The sequence below is a fragment of the Caenorhabditis remanei genome, chromosome IV (assembly GCF_010183535.1).
Source record: "Caenorhabditis remanei strain PX506 chromosome IV, whole genome shotgun sequence".
In the NCBI taxonomy this organism is placed as follows: Eukaryota; Metazoa; Nematoda; class Chromadorea; order Rhabditida; family Rhabditidae; genus Caenorhabditis; species Caenorhabditis remanei.
In genome coordinates, this window is record NC_071331.1 from 21,622,014 (window position 1) to 21,638,198 (window position 16,185).

At 36.5% G+C, this 16,185-nt stretch overlaps 1 protein-coding gene across 1 annotated transcript; it reads right to left on the reverse strand.

Annotated features, from left to right (window-relative positions):
• Positions 1 to 12,245: 12,245 nt before the first annotated feature.
• On the reverse strand, positions 12,246 to 14,042 carry GCK72_015649 (uncharacterized protein; the record flags this gene model as incomplete). The annotated part of the gene is made up of 4 exons (XM_053731037.1): positions 12,246 to 12,329; positions 12,950 to 13,061; positions 13,143 to 13,246; positions 13,971 to 14,042. The coding sequence occupies 4 exons, from the start codon at positions 14,040 to 14,042 to the stop codon at positions 12,246 to 12,248; spliced, it is 372 nt and encodes a 123-aa protein (XP_053585809.1).
• Between the last annotated feature and the right edge of the window lie 2,143 nt (positions 14,043 to 16,185).

The window sequence follows — 16,185 nt, forward strand, 5'->3', positions numbered from 1 at the left end:
GACTCACTTTCCGGAGTGGAGAATAGTGATTTCTGAGATAATAGGATGATTCAAAACGGTCCAGAATAGTCTTGAAAGGTCTAGAATGGTCTAGAATGGTCTAGAATGGCCTAGAATGGCCTAGAATGGCCTAGAATGGTCTAGAATGGCCTAGAATGGTCTAGAATAGTCTAGAATGGTCTAGAATAGTCTAGAATGGTCTAGAATGGTCTAGAATGGCCTAGAATGGTCTAGAATGGCCTAGAATGGCCTAGAATGGTCTAGAATGGCCTAGAATGGTCTAGAATGGCCTAGAATGGCCTAGAATGGTCTAGAATGGCCTAAAATGGTCTAGAATGGCCTAGAATGGCCTAGAGTGGTCTAGAATGGTCTAGAATGGTCTAGAATGGTCTAGAATAGTCTAAAATGGCCTAGAATGGCCTAGAATGGCCTAGAATGGTCTAGAATGGCCTAGAATGGTCTAGAATGACCTAGAACGGTCTAGAATGGCCTAGAATGGCCTAGAATGGCCTAGAATGGCCTAGAATGGTCTAGAATGGTCTAGAATGGCCTAGAATGGCCTAGAATAGTCTAGAATGGTCTAGAATGGCCTAGAATGGCCTAGAATGACCTAGAACGGTCTAGAATGGCCTAGAATGGTCTAGAATGGCCTAGAATGGTCTAGAATGGCCTAGAATGGTCTAGCTGTCTGAGACCGTCTGAAACGTACCGTGACGTTTAGATTGAGTGAAAATCGAGGAAAAACGGTTCGAAACGTGCCAGAAAAGCTGAAACTCACAATTTGAGCGGTTTTCAAGATGACAGAAATTGTGAAAATCGAAAATGTCACTTCTAGAAGTTTCGAAATCGGTAATTTCCTACATTTTTCAACTAAAAAGCTGAGTCAAGCTTGAATTTCCAGTTCAGACGCTTCTGATATGTACGTCTGAAACCAATATAGTGGTTTTAGACGGTCTAGAGGTCTAGATCTAGACAATTCGGACATAACTCAATTGTCTGAATCTAAAATCGTTGAACTATCTTAGATAGCTCAAATATCAAGTATGACTGTCTGGAATGTTCTGAAACGTACTAGAACGATTTCCGACATTCAGAAAAAAAACGTTCAGGTCGCCTTTTTCTGTCAGAAAAAGCAAAAAGGTCTGAAACTGAAAAACTCAGGCTTATTACAGGTCAAATCAAAGCTGGAAATTCGAACGAAATCGGGCCCAGCCCACCTGATTGTGATTCTCTAGCCGTTCCAGAAGATTTTCAGCTCAGTTCTTTCAAAAACCGGCAAAAAGGTCTCAGGAAACTATTTGAAACCAATAGAGATTACTTCAAAACAGCTGGAAAGGACTCAAAAAACGAGTTTTTGTCATTTTCGAAGTCAAATAACTCAATTTTTCACTAGAAATCTCGAACATTCTCCCAAAAACCAACAAGTTACAAAACCCTAAACAACACTCTAACAGAAAAAAAGAGCGTCTTCTTCTTCCTATTTTCCGTGTCTCCGCTTATCGGGATGGTGGAAAAACGAAAAAGAGGGGGGGGGGGGGGGGGGGAAAAGTCGAAATTCAAACAGTTAGATGCAGGGAGAGAGACCTCTCTTTCCTCTATTCACATAGCATAGAACAGAGAGTGTCAATGGAATGAAGAGACGCAGGAAGTGAGATTGTGAAAACGAATGAATGCCATAAAGGAAACACCTTGGAGGGGCGCCAGTGGCCGGACTGAGAGGAGAGGAGAAGGCACGCGTATGTCATCCAGATGGCAGAGGATGATTTGAAGGAAGAAGAAGAAGAAGGAGGAGACATTATTCCATATGGAATTTCAAATATTCCGAGGAATTTCATAAACTATTTTATGAAAATTCTTCCGGGAAGTATGACTCATGACTGATAGCGTTTCACTGTAAGCAGTCAATTTGAGTCTCAAATTTTGAGACCAGATGGCTCAAATCTCAAGATGAACTCTCGGGCTGAGATCCGAGACATTCCTGATAATAGTCAAGACTGAAAATCCCCTTCTTGAACTGAATCTAGGCAATTTTCTGACTAAAAATCGAGTCTAGACAGTGTCAAAACAAAATTTCGGGTCGAAATCTGAGATTGGTGGCTCAAATCTCAAAAAGGGAATCCGAAAATTTCAGATTTGTAGTCAAGTCTGAAAATCTCCTTCTTGAACTGAATCTAGGCCGTTTTAATGTAGAAAATCGAGTCTAGACAGATCGTAATCTGAGATTTTCAGACTTTATTCAATCTGATTCCGCGATTTTAAGGCGAAATTCAAAATTTTCCTGTTTTGACAATTTCAGAGTCTCAACTAGGAGCTGAAATCTTTCGATTTCAGATTTCCGGGAAGCATGAGTCATGTCAGATGAAAACTGCTCAGAAATGCCAGAAAAGGCCGAAAACTCTGCTCAGAACGGAATTTCAGACATATAAGTATACTGTGGATCAGTTTCAGCTGTACATCCAGTCTCAAAACGAATTTTCAGCTCAAAATATGAAATTTTCAGACTCAATTCAGCTAGATTCAGCGAATCGATCCATTTCAGCAATCTAACTGAATCTAGACCATTTTTGCTATAATTCTAGATTTCAAAATCCAGAAATCTCTGGAGCTCTTGATCTCGGATTTCGAGCCGTCTGGGTCGGTCTTTTGACCAAATTTCAGGTTTCGGCTGAAATTTTTGGCTTTAGACCAAATATATTCCCAGAATCCCGGCATTTCATCCAGAATATTCTCATCATCATCTTCCGATTAGCGCGGCCGACGACGATGACGAATATTTTTATTATGAGGAGGATGAAGATGCTAAGAGACCGAATGAAGAGGACAAAGATAACAATCTCGCGGCTTTTTGCCATTTCTTCTTCCGACAGAAGAGAGAATTTCGAAGAGGAAGGAGACGAATGATGGATTAATTATTTTTCAATTATGTTTGGAATCACGGCAATGTGAAAAGGATGGGAAAACTGTGTGAGAGGAATGGGGGAATCCCGATAGGGCAGAGTCTGGTCAAGTGGCCCAAAACGGTCTCAGGTGGTCTAGAACGGTCAGGAATCGAGCAAAACCGTCTCATCGCCGAGATAAACCGATTTAAGGTGATTAACCTGTCAGAACTCATACCTAGACAGCAAATTGTCTGGATCTAGTTAGAAAAGGTCGGTCTAGGACGGTCTAAAACGGTTAGATGACCAAAATTGGTACAAAATTGTCTGAAACAACTTGGAGGTCTCTAGATCCGTCTGAAACTGCCCAAACCAGCGATCTCAAACTGCTAAAATGACTGAAATTTTCAAAAATGACATTTTGAAAAGGTTCGGGAATCGTCCCACTCTGTGAAAATGGTCGAAACGGAAAACGGTGTCGGGGGCACCTAAGACGCGTTTTTTGACTTTGAGAACTTCGAGATCTGGCGCATCTTTGACGCATTTGAAATCTCAAAATGACAAAATCGGACGACTGGCGTGATTTTGACGCGTTTCTCAAGTCAAGACGTCTGTCGTACCTTTGACGCAAGTCTCAACTGTTAAAACTGGAATTAGAGCCAGGGGCACCTCTGACGCGTTCTCGACGTCTAAATTTTGAAGTTTAGCGTGCCTAACGGTCTGAAATGATCGGCACGATCAGAATAGAAAACGATCGTAGTCGAAATACGGCCGAAAATTTGAAAACTCACAGAATTTCTCAGGACCGTAATCCCGCCTCCAATTTCCACGCTTTTCAACTAAAAAATGGCTAAAAAGTGTGTGGGATGCTTGAAAAGAGTAAAAAGCGGTGGGTGACTAACCACCCAACCCAAAAACTTTCTTCTTCTTCCCAAAAACGGTGTGCTTCTTAGGCAAATAAAGTCAGAAGAGGAGACATTTCAAGGGAAACATACAAACACACACAAGGCATGTTTTATACTTGGACAGATAGTACTCCCTAATCGGTTGTATGTTTGTCTGCGTCTATCACTCTCTGCATCTCTATTAGACAGATGATGACTCATTTATACCAGACAGAGAAGTTGTTCTCTTTCGACACCCATTAGCCTCGTCATCAGAATAACACCAATCGGGTGATTAGAGATGGATGACACATGGGTGGTCCTTCCGTCGGATTAGGCCAACTTTTTTCAAAAATACTCTGTTTACAGCAAAATATGCTGAAAATAGCATAATTTTCTCGAAAAAATGGCTAATTTTGGCCACTTTTGACTCGAAATTGATCAAATTTGAGTAAATAAAGTCAATTCCACCTATTAGCCAATTCGTGGAACTTGTTTACCGCTTTTGGGTCAAATTTCCAGAATTTTTAGTCTTTGGATCACAGAAGACTTTTTCAGCCAGCAGAATTTGGTCAGAAACAGATAGTTTCCAATCAATTTCAATAAAAATGAGGTTATTTTCAGCAAAATTTCGTGATTTTAGAGAAATTTTGGATGGTTTCAGGCCAATCTGTACTCAGAGATGACACACTGGTCCTTCCGGTCGGGCGGTCGGAATAGGCCAACTTTTGTCAAAAAGAGACAAAAATAAGTTTTTTCGGCTGAAAATTACATTTTCAGACTGAAAAATTGAGAAATTTGAGTCAGTTTCACTGATTTCAGACCGTTCTGAACTCGATTTCAGCCAAATTTGTGTCATTCAACTGATTTCGTCGAAATTATAAATCTGGACTCAATTTTCACAAATTTTGATCAGAAATCGACTATTTTCAGTCGAATTTGATGAAAATTAGTCTAATTTCAGCTAGAAAAACCGTATTTAACTGAACATTTATATGGCTGACACAATTTTCAGCAGTTCCGGATAGTTTCAGTACAAATTTTACTGGAAACTAACCAAATTCTGCCGATTTTAGCACGAAGATGATTAGCACCAATTCTGACCGATTTTAAGCCAATTTCAGCCACATTTGGTCATTTTCAGCCGAATGCGATCAGAAACTGACTATTTTCAGTCGAATTTGATGAAAATGAGTCTCTTTTCAGCCAGAAACCGTATTTGACTTGGAATTTGGACGCGGAATCCAATTTTCGGTCGAATTTATTCATCTTTGGACTGTTCCGGATGGTTTCAGTACAATTTCAGCCGATTTGGACCAATTTTGGACGATTTTAAGTCAATTTCAGCCAAATTCTCCGCACTTTTGACCACCACACTTTCATAGATCACACCAATTCACGCATCTTTCTCTCCGTGTTTGACAAAACTTGTCCTTGAACAGAAAAAAGGGTGAGTAGTGTGTGTGTGTGTTTACTTTTCGACAAAACTTTTCGTGTTTGAAATGGAAGGAAGGAAACCGTACTCCTACCACTACCACTACTAAACAACACCTTCACTAAACAGGTGTGTTCCGCTTCGTCACTTTTTTTGGTTCCCCTTTTTTTCTTAAAAGGAGAAAAAGTGGAACATGCGGATGGTTTAGATATGGGGATTAAGTTGAAAAGGAAAAAACGAGATTCTTGATGTGAGAAAGTCGAAATTTCAGTGAAAAACTGCAGTTTTAACACTGAAAATACCGAAAAATCGGGCAAATTCAATTTTGATCAGAAAAATCGATTTTCTGTGATCGTCATACTGTAACTCGGATTTTCAGCCAGAAACTGGAAAAAATCAAAAAGTCTGATTTATCGCAGTTTTCCGGGTCAAAATCACGAAAATGCACTGCAGAAACCCGAATTTCGGTTCAAAATCGAGCATTTCAGCTATTTCGACCTGAAAAAGCGTTTTTTGATGGTCAAATTCAGAATTTTTCCTGTTTCTGGCTAAAAATCGGAGTTACAGTAAAAAAGTAAGAATTCTAAAGTACAGAATCCCTGGATTCTTATTCCACTATTTTGACTTGAAAAATAGCGGAATCGTCAATTTTTCAGTCAAAAATCGACATTAACTACCGATTTTCATCCGAAAAGTGTGATTTTTGATGGGGTCTAAAGTCAAATTCAGAATTTTTTCCAGTTTCTGGCTGAAAATCCGAGTTACAGTATGACGATCACAGAAAGTCGAGTTTTCCAGGTCAAAATTGGATTTAACCGATTTTTCAATATTATCAGAGTTAAAACTGAAAAATTAATGAATTTTTCGAATAAAACCACCAAAACGGACATTCTGAACACCAAACTGAAGCTTAGAAGCTTAGCGGAACATTCAGAAGACGTTGAAAAACTTCCGAAGAGAAGAAGACGAAAAGAGGAACCGAGAGAGGTATTAAAGGAGAGAGAGGAGACTGTCCTCCTCTTTTTCTCTACCGCCTAGTGACCGAATGGGTGGATGAAAAACCAGTTTGTGTATTGTTTTGTGTTGTGTATTCTCTCTTTTCCTCACTCTGTGTGAGAAAAGGTACAAAACACTCGAATACTCTCTTTTAAGGCGCCCAATTGACGACTTATCTCTCGGAGACGATTCTGAAGGCACACACTGTATTCAGAAGAAGACGTCTATTATAGGATTTGTTGTGTTGTTTTTACAATTCTAGATGTTTGAATTTCTCCAAAATTCAACTTATTCTATAGAAATATGAATCGTCTCGGGGATTTGGCCGACTTTGAGATCTAGACTTGAAATAAGCTATGAAATTCAGAATTTAAGCTGAAAATTTTGCAAAAAGCGTCGAAGGTGCGCCAGATCGGCTTAGAATGTTGAAAAATCAGAAATGTTTAGTTAAAAATCTGAAAAATCGGCTGAAAATGACCGAAAATGACAAAAATTGGCTCAAAATGCGTCTCAGGTGCGCCAGATCGGCTTGAAGGCTGAACAACTGTTATTTTACGCAAAAATTACAGTTTTTCAGCTTTTAAACCCAGAAAAAGAGATGTTCTGAGAAATCTGACTATTTCCCTATTCTGGAGCCGATATATTCAGACTAGACTCATATCTCTAAAGATTTCAGTCAAACATACGGTTTAGACCAAAGTTTTCAGAAGAATCAGTTAACCTGTTCCACTTGTTCATCCAAAACTCTAGAATCCGGATCCATAACTTTTAGCACGGAACGCTTCTTACAATCGCGCTCTACCGAAACCGAAGAAAATTGTGTGCGAAACTGAGATACTTAGAGAAAAAGAGACATTTCTCAATGGCAGTTCGGTGGAGCGCAGTTGTAAGAACTGTGCGGAGCTAATATAGACGGGAAAAAACTGAAAATCGACACCAAAATGTCGCTTTCAACATGAATCTCGTCAAAACTAAAGGAATGAATCCAGCCACTTCTCACTAATGAGACCTCGTCTCACCGTTTTAGCACCTCCTAGCCTCCTAAAAAGTCAAAACCGGACTAATGACGGAAAACTGTGTGTTCGTAACTAAAAAGGAGGCGATGGATGGCACTCTGAGGGGCGAAGAGGATGGAAACATATACACGAACAAACAATAGAAACACCACACTGTTTGAGAGTGTTTGACTGAGTGTCTATTGTGGGGAAAATGTTGAAAAAACAACACGAGATCACTTATTTTCCTGATTTTCGGCTCAAAAATCATGGAAAATTCTGGAAAATTCGTCATTTTTAGCTGAAAAATGACGATTTTCACTCGAATGACATCGTCAATTGCACTTATAAAGTACTTGGATGTCGAAAGGAAGGAAGCTACGGAAACAAGAAAGATCAGGTGACAAAATTGGGACACTCGAGACTTCTGAAGGACATGAACGTCTTTTTTGTGGTATGAAGTCGTGAGAATGAGAAAATCGAGATTCCGAGATGAAATTTACAGAATTTTCGAGATTTTGCCACACATGATTCAAAAATCTGGAAATTCGAATTTCCAGACTAAAAATCTTGATGACCTAGACGGTCAAAAATAAGCGATTAGACCTATTTTCACGACTGGAACACCTCAAACATGATCTAGACCTCATAGATCTTCCATATACAGGAATTTTCGACTCAGATTCTGGAAATTAATCTCAGAATGTCTGAGGAAATTTGCAGCCAATCTGGGTGGTCTAGAATTAGAAAATCTATAGAATTTCCAATTTTCTTGACCCAACACCTCGATGTCACATAAAATGGACTGTTTCCATGCGGAAATCCCGTAAAATTGACAAAAAATTCGACAATTTTCAGTTCATTACAGTTTCAGATGGTCAAAAATGGCCCCGAAATAGGTAATTTTTGACTTCTAAATGAAGGAAATGAAATTCTCATTCATAGATATGTCGAAGAATCCGTTTCTTCTAGCCAAACCAGATCCTAGGCGAGCTAGAATCAGAAATTGCTCTAATTTTTGATTCCGGGGTTCAAAATGGCATAAAGAAGCTATCTAGAGCTATCTGGCGACATTTTTGTGTCTAATTTTCCCAAACCCAGAATTTTACATACAAAATTCAAAATTTGACGATAGATTCGGTCTTCCAGCGAAAAATCCAATGTTTTGAAACCCATATCGACCAATTTCAAAGCATTTTGAATTTGGTGGCCTAGAAACCCAAATTTGGAGTTTTCTAAGCCACCGAATTAAAAATTCTCTGAAATTGGTCAAGGGGCTCAAAACTGCGGAAATTCGGTGCTCAATTTAAGCCAAAAACCGAATGAAAATGCCATTTTTCATGCTAGAATTATAAATGTAAAATTTGAATGATCTGAAACCGTGAAAATCGCTTAAAATTGCAATTTTTTGAAAAAAAGACACAAAAGTCTTCTTCAGAAACAGAAAACGACTACTCTCCAAAACATGCTGTCAATAAGAATAATTGTCAAAACATGTAGTAGTGTAATGAGCACCAATTACACCCTCTCTTCTCTCGAGAAGTAGAGAGTAACCAGTCACTCACTCTCCATATACTCAACGACATCCGAACGCCTTCTCTAAACAAGAAGACGTACTCACGGACGGAGAACAATAGAGAGAGTGGTCACTCTCTCCGAGTAGCCTACTGGCTCGTTTTCTAATCGTTTCGAAAAAGAGAACGGAGAGAGAGCGTACTCTGAAGAGACGCAGAGTTTCGACTAATTTGTCTCCTCCTTCTTCTCTTCGGACTCTCCGTTTCAACTCATTTTCAATTCATGAATGGAACGATGTCGTCAACGGGATAGAGGAGGACAATTTCTCTCTCTTTGGAATAAGAGATTCCACAAGGAATTGGGATCGTTCAGAATTCTAGTCATTCGATCAGTTTGTGCTCAGGCGAAAAAGAGCACAGAGAGAGAGCTCTTCCGTATTGAATGAGCAGACGGTTCAGTTTCCACACTCACTGTTTTTTCAAGTGGTGAAAACATGTGTGTCTAACCAGCTAAATGACGATTTTAACGCTATTTTTGGGGAATTTTTTGCAGTTTTTGGACTGGTTTTCATCAAAATCCTCATAATCTTATATTATAATTGGTCGATTCTAATGATTTCTCGGTTTCTGGAACATTTTCCATGGAATTCCATCTGTTCTACGCATTTCGGACGAATACGAGTAATTTTCAGTTAAATTTGTCAAATTTTCAGAGTCTTCGCCGTTTTCTTCGTGATTTTTGACCTATTTAAAGTCAATTTTTGTCTGAATCTTCTATTTTTGCATTAGAATTAGTTTTCATCTAAACGGACGTTCTGAGTCCGTGAATAAACTAATTTTCAGTCAAATCTTAGATTTTTTGAGACATCCTCGATAACTGCTCAATTTTAAGTATTTTATACCGAAAATATGAGATTTTCAGTGTAAAATACTTAAAATCAAGCAAATATCGGTGATAACTCGAAAATTCTGAGATTTAAAAGAAAATTGGCTAAAAATTAGTTGTTTCACAGTCACAAAACGTCCATTCAGATGAAAACCTATTATAATAAAAAAATCGAAGATTCAGGCGAAAATTGACTTAAAATAGTTCAAAAATCACGTAGAAAACGTCTAAGACTCTGAAAATTTGAGGACTTTAACTGAAAGTTACTTGAATTTGACTGGAATGCGTAGAACAGGAAGAATTCCATAGAAAATGTTTCAAAAACCGAGAAAGAGAGACAAAAATCAGTCAAAAAATAATTAGAATCGACCAATTATGAGATTATGAGGATTTTGATGAAAACCAGTCCTAAAACTGCAAAAAATTCCCCAAAAATAGCGTTAAAATCGTCATTTAGCTGTTTAGACACACATGTTTTCACCACTTGAAAAAACAGTGAGTGTGGAAACTGAACCGTCTGCTCATTCAATACGGAAGAGCTCTCTCTGTGCTCTTTTTTTGCCTGAGCACAAACAATGGAATGGACAGAAGCTGGAGCAGGAGCAGGAGCAACAGAAAAAAATGACGAAACATTGTTTCGTTCTCTCTGTCTGTGTCTCTCTGCGCGAGTACTCTCTCACTCTCTGTGACTCATTTGTGCTCAAAGAGCTCGGAGCCAAAGAGAGGAGCCAGGGACGTTTCGCAATGTTCCTTATGTTATTCTGGGAATAAAGATCTCAGAAATGTGATTGGATCTGAGTCATTAGGTATACAGATTTACCGTCTGAGACAATAAATCTGGAGATCTGGATAGAGAATTAAGGGTTTTGGGTGGAATTTTCAGCATTTTCAGGTATGAATTGCTCAATTTGTGGCTGAGCCCTGGTTTCAGAGGAAATCTTCTGAATTCCAGGTTTTTAGGAACTTTTTGAATTTTTTCTCATAAAAAATGTATTGGCCATTTTTTTTAACTCTCTGCCTCAAAAATAGCGCAAGAATCCCTAAACATCCGTCGAAAATTGATTTTTCGTCGATTTTGGCTTTTTCATTCTGAAATTTCTCGACCCGTACTCCAAAAAAATCTTTAAATCTTATTTTTCTCCGGATTTTAACCATTTTTCTCAAAATTCGAAATAATACGTTTTTCAGCGTTGAGGTGCCAATTTGCATCAAAAAAATTGAAAATTTCGGTTAATTTTGTGAAAATAGGCACTCCAAGTGTAGAAAACTTGATAAAATTTACAGATGACTTAATTTGTCTCGATTTTTCCAAAAAATACAGTATTTTCTCGCGAAAACTCTACCTAAATCACTTTTTCTGATCAAAAACTATGGAAACTGTCTTGAAATCACTGATTTTAGGACAGTTTTCATTGTTTTTTATCAGAAAAAGTGATTTAGGCAGAGTTTTCGACTGGAAATACTAGATTTTTCGGAAAAATCAATACAAAGTGAGTGTTATGTAAATTTTATCAAGTATTCTAGCCTTGGATTGCCTATTTTCACAAAATTAACCGAAAATTTCAAATTTTTCGATGCGAATTGGTCCCTAAGCGCTGAAAATGGTAGTGTTACTCAAGTTTTCAGATTTTGAAAAAATGATTCAAATCCGGAAAAAAATCGACAAAAATTGATTTTCGGGGGATTTTTAGCGATTTTTGCTCTATTTTTGAAGCTGTGCGCTTGAGAAAATGAAAAGTGAACTTTTTGAAAGAAAAAATCCAAAAAATTGAATTTTACTGAAAAAAACGTTTCAAAATACGAAAAAACGTGTTTTTTCTGGGTTTTTTCTATTTTAATAAAAACTTAGCCTTCCCGGTGTTAATTTTGCTAATTTCATTTAATTTAATGTAGAAAAACTTTTGAAAATTAAGAATTTTACAGAAAATTTTAAAATGAACGTTTTTCTATACAAAAAACCCGAAAATTCTATTTTTTCGTCTAAAAAATCTCCATTTTTCACGAAAAATACCGAAAAATCGTCTCAAATAACTTGAAATTAATCGGAATCAAACAATCAGAGGCGTGAGGTGACAAAATAAACAAAGAGGAGGTAATCGGCGGCGATTTATTTGCGTAGCTTGATCGGAAACTTGAAGAAAATCGTGAATTTCATCGAATTTTATGCGAAAATTGAGAAAAATCGAGGAATTTTGATAGAAAATCATGAAAAAACCGTGAAAAATGGGTAAAATTGATGATAAATAAATTTTCGCGCCAAAATGAGAATTTGAAATTTGTCGCGGTGATTGCGTACATTGGCAACACTATCACGAAAAATGCACACTTTAAAATCTACCGTAGTTAGTTTATGCAGAATATTGTTTTTAAAAGATTTTTTCAGGAAAAAAAGGCTTTAAATGTTTATTACAGAAATTATTAGTAGGAAAAACTATCAAAAAACCGAGAAATAAGTATTTTACATGGGAAAAATCAGTTTTTCGGGAGAAAAAGTGTGAAAAATCAAATTTCGAGAAAAAGAAAAAAATGGAGAACCCGCTAGAGATCAAAAAGAAACAATCGACAACGCACTGGAGGATCGAGAGAGAAAGAGAAAGAGAGAAAATTGTGATTTTTTAGGTAAAAATGTTTTTTTTTTCGAAAAATAAACATTCAAAAATTATGATTCCTGTTGCTTCTGAACTTCCCAAATGACCACCGGAATGTCGTGCTTCAGACGTGGAATCGCGTATCGTTCTTTTCCCTGAAAGAATATTGAATTTCAGATGAAAACACAAAGAAAACTGGAAATATTGGAATTTTTAGTGAAAAAATAACGAACTGTGACTCTAAAACTGTATTTTTAACGCCAGGTTACTGTAACGCCGATTGTGTGCAAACACCGTGAAGCCAATGTATCAGATATTACGACAATTTGCAAAATATATGATTTTCAGCCAATTTTCGAATCGAAAATCCCATTTTTCAACTCAAATATCAACATTTCCGCTATTTTCACTCAATTTTTTAATTTTCTGCAAATTGTCGTAATATCTGATACATTGGCTCACGGTGTTTGCACACAATTGGTGCTACAGTAATCCAAGTATAAATTTTCAACAATTTTGACTCTAAAATCTGTATTTTTAACTCTAGATTACTGTAGTTCCAATTGTGTGCAAACACTGTAAACCAATGCATCACGTATTACGACAATTTGCAGAAAATTCAAAAAGCGGGATTTTAGGATAAAAATAGACGGAAAAGTTGATTTTTCACATCAAAAATGCATTTTCTCGCTGTTTTAAGCCCAAATTTTCCAATTTTCTGCAAATCTTCGTCCAGTGTTTGCACACAAGCGGTGCTACCGTAATCCCGTCTCACTTTTGGTCTCAAATTCTTAATCAAACGACACAATCGTCGTTTCTCCCCATCGCTCATCGTCTCCTGATAGAATTCGTTTGCCACATCGCCATCCTCATCGATATATTGGGAACTGGAATGAAAATTTGAGGTTTTTGAGTGAAAAAACGTGAAAAATTTCGAATTTTTCGATTAAAAATCGCTCTAAACCCACCTTTTCGCCTCATGAACCAGAAAATATTCGGGTAAAATGCCACGTGTCTTCAATACTTCCGCGTATTTCGCAATCATTTCATCTGGACGAGCGCCGCGTTTTACCTGCAGAAAAATCGATAATTTTAGTAAAGAAAATCGAAAAAAATGGATTTTCAAACCTAAATTCACTGAAAATTTGATTTTTTACTCAAAAAATCACGAAAAACGACAAATTTTGACCGTGGATTACTGTAGTTTCAATTGTGTGCAAACACCGTAAGCCAATGTATCAGATATTACGACAATTTGCGGAAAATTTGAAAATTAAGTAAAAATAGCGGGGAAAAGTGGGTTTTCAGTTTTTTTCAAGCGGAAATTTGTGTTTTTTGTGATTTTTCATGCAAAATTTCGAATTTTCAGGCAAAAAGTGAATTTTATATCATTTTTTTACAGAACATTCAAAAAAAGAGTAGAAAACAGGAAGAAAAATGAGATTTGAGCTATTAAATTTGATTTTCAATTCCAAAATTGAGTAAATTTCAGATTTTAGAGAGAAAATAGGCTTTTTGGGGGTTTAGGAACCCGATTTTATAGTCAAAAACTGAAATTTTTTGTCCAAAAGTGATTTTTTGTTGTTTTTCACTCATTTTTCGAATTTTCTACAAATTGTCGTAAGATCTGATACATTGGCTTCACGGTGTTTGCACACAATTAGTGCTACAGTAATCCAGTAGCCAGATTTACGCTTTTTGCTCGAAAAATTCAATTTTTGACCCAAAATTTGCCGATTTTTGTCAATTTTAATCAAATTTCTTCAAAAATTTCAATTTTTCACCTAAACACTCACTTTCTTAACCGTCTGCTGCTCGCTTTTCGTCGGCGACAACTCCTCCTTTCTCTTACTTCCAGTTAGACCCATTCCGTCTCAGATTTATCAATTTTTAATCGATTTTCAGTCAAATTTCAGTAGAAAATACGTCTAAAATGATAATTTTTTCGTTTTATTCGAAACAAAACAGGGAAAAAAACAGAAAAAACTGGTCAGGCGGGCACGAGACGTCTCATTTATATGCAAATCTGGGCGGGTGGTAGGGAAACGAGGAAAAAATCAAAACATGAGGAAGTTTCAATGGTTTTTGAGTGATTTATAGGTTGAGATGTACTCAAAATGACTTAAAAATTGGATTTTTCGACTGAAAATGTAGCTTTTTGAGGATTTTAAACCCAAAAATCAGTAATTTCGCAGTTTTTAGTGTTAAAAACAAGAAAAATCGGCTGAAAAACCGATGATTTTGAGGTGGTGGCCTAGAAATCCAACCAAATTGAAAAACTAGTCCCCGGACTGTTTTTTGTCAGATTTTTTAATTTTTTGGCTATTTTTGATGGATTTTCATCGGCAGAATCGTCGAAAAACCGGAAATTTGAATTAGGCGGACTAGTTTTAGATTTCTAGGCCACCAAAAGAGGAACATCGGTTTTTAGCGTAATTTTTTGAAATTTTCTCGATTTTTTGTTGGAAAAGTGTAGTTTTTGAGGACTTTAAGCCCCAAAATTAGATTTTCCGGTGTTTTTACGTCAGAAACAAGAAAAATCGGCTGAAAACCGATGATTTTGAGGTGGTGGCCTAGAAATCCAAACAAATTGAAAAACTAGTCCCCGGATCAGATTTTTCAACTTTTTCATTGTTTTTGATGGATTTTCACAGCCAGAAACATAAAAAATCGTCGAAAAACCAAAAAACTGAATTAGGCGGACTAGTTTTAGATTTCTAGACCACCAAAAGAGGAAAATCGGGTTTTGGCGTAATATTTTAAAATTTTTTTCGATTTTTTTGTTGGAAAAGTGTAGTTTTTGAGGATTTTTAGCCCCAAAATTAGATTTTCCGGTGTTTTTAAAGTAAAAAACGAGAAAAATCGGCTGAAAACCGATGATTTTGAGGTGGTGGCCTAGAAAACTAAACGAATTGAAAAACTAGTCCCCGGATCAGATTTTTCAATTTTTTCATTGTTTTTGATGGATTTTCACAACCAGAAACATAAAAAATCATCGAAAAACCGGAAATTTGAATTTGTTGGACTAGTTTTAGATTTCTAGACCACCAAAAGAGGAAAATCGGGTTTTGGCGTAATATTTTAAAATTTTTTCGATTTTTTGTTGGAAAAGTGTAGTTTTTGAGGATTTTTAGCCCAAAAAATTAGATTTTTCAGTTTTTTTTACGTCAAAAACAAGAAAAATCGGCTGAAAATCGGTGGTGGCCTAGAAACCCATACTATTCTGAAAACTAGTCCCCGGACTGTTTTTTGTCAGATTTTTTAATTTTTTGGCTATTTTTGATGGATTTGCATCGGCAGAATCGTCGAAAAACCAAAAAATTGAGTTCGGCGGACTAGTTTTGAATTTCTAGGCCACCAAAAGATGAAATTTCGGTTTTTAGTGTAATTTTTTGAAATTTTTTCGATTTTTTTGTTGGAAAACGTTGCGGCAAACACATACATATAGGAAATGAAGAATTTCCAAGAAAAATGAGAAAAAGGAAAAAACACTAAAAAATGTTAAAGAAATTTTTTAAAGAAAAATATTTTTCATTTTTTCTCAAAAACTTTCTCGCAAACCAAAGTCAAAATGATACAAAAAACACACCTGCTATCTATCACTTCTCCAATACAATTTTTTTTTGAAAAAAAAAACAAAAAAACAGGTGTGACGAATTTTTTTTCATGTCTTGGGGGTCAAAATCGTTAAAATCTTTATTACACTAAAAACTACATTTTCCAATGAAAACTGGTTCGTATCATTACCAAAAAAATCAAATTTCATCATTAAAAATCGGTCGAAAAATCGAAAAAATCAAAAATTGATAAGATAAAAGAACGATTATGACCAACGTCATTTCGCCAACATAAACTTTGCGAAAACTGGGGTTTTTGGGGTTAAAATGTTCATTTTTCCACTTTAAAACCCTCAAAAATCGATTTTTCACACCGGAAAACGCCAAAAACACTGGAAAATCCAAGAAAATTGAAGAAAATGCGCGAAATTGCGCGAAGAGAGCGACGAGAGAT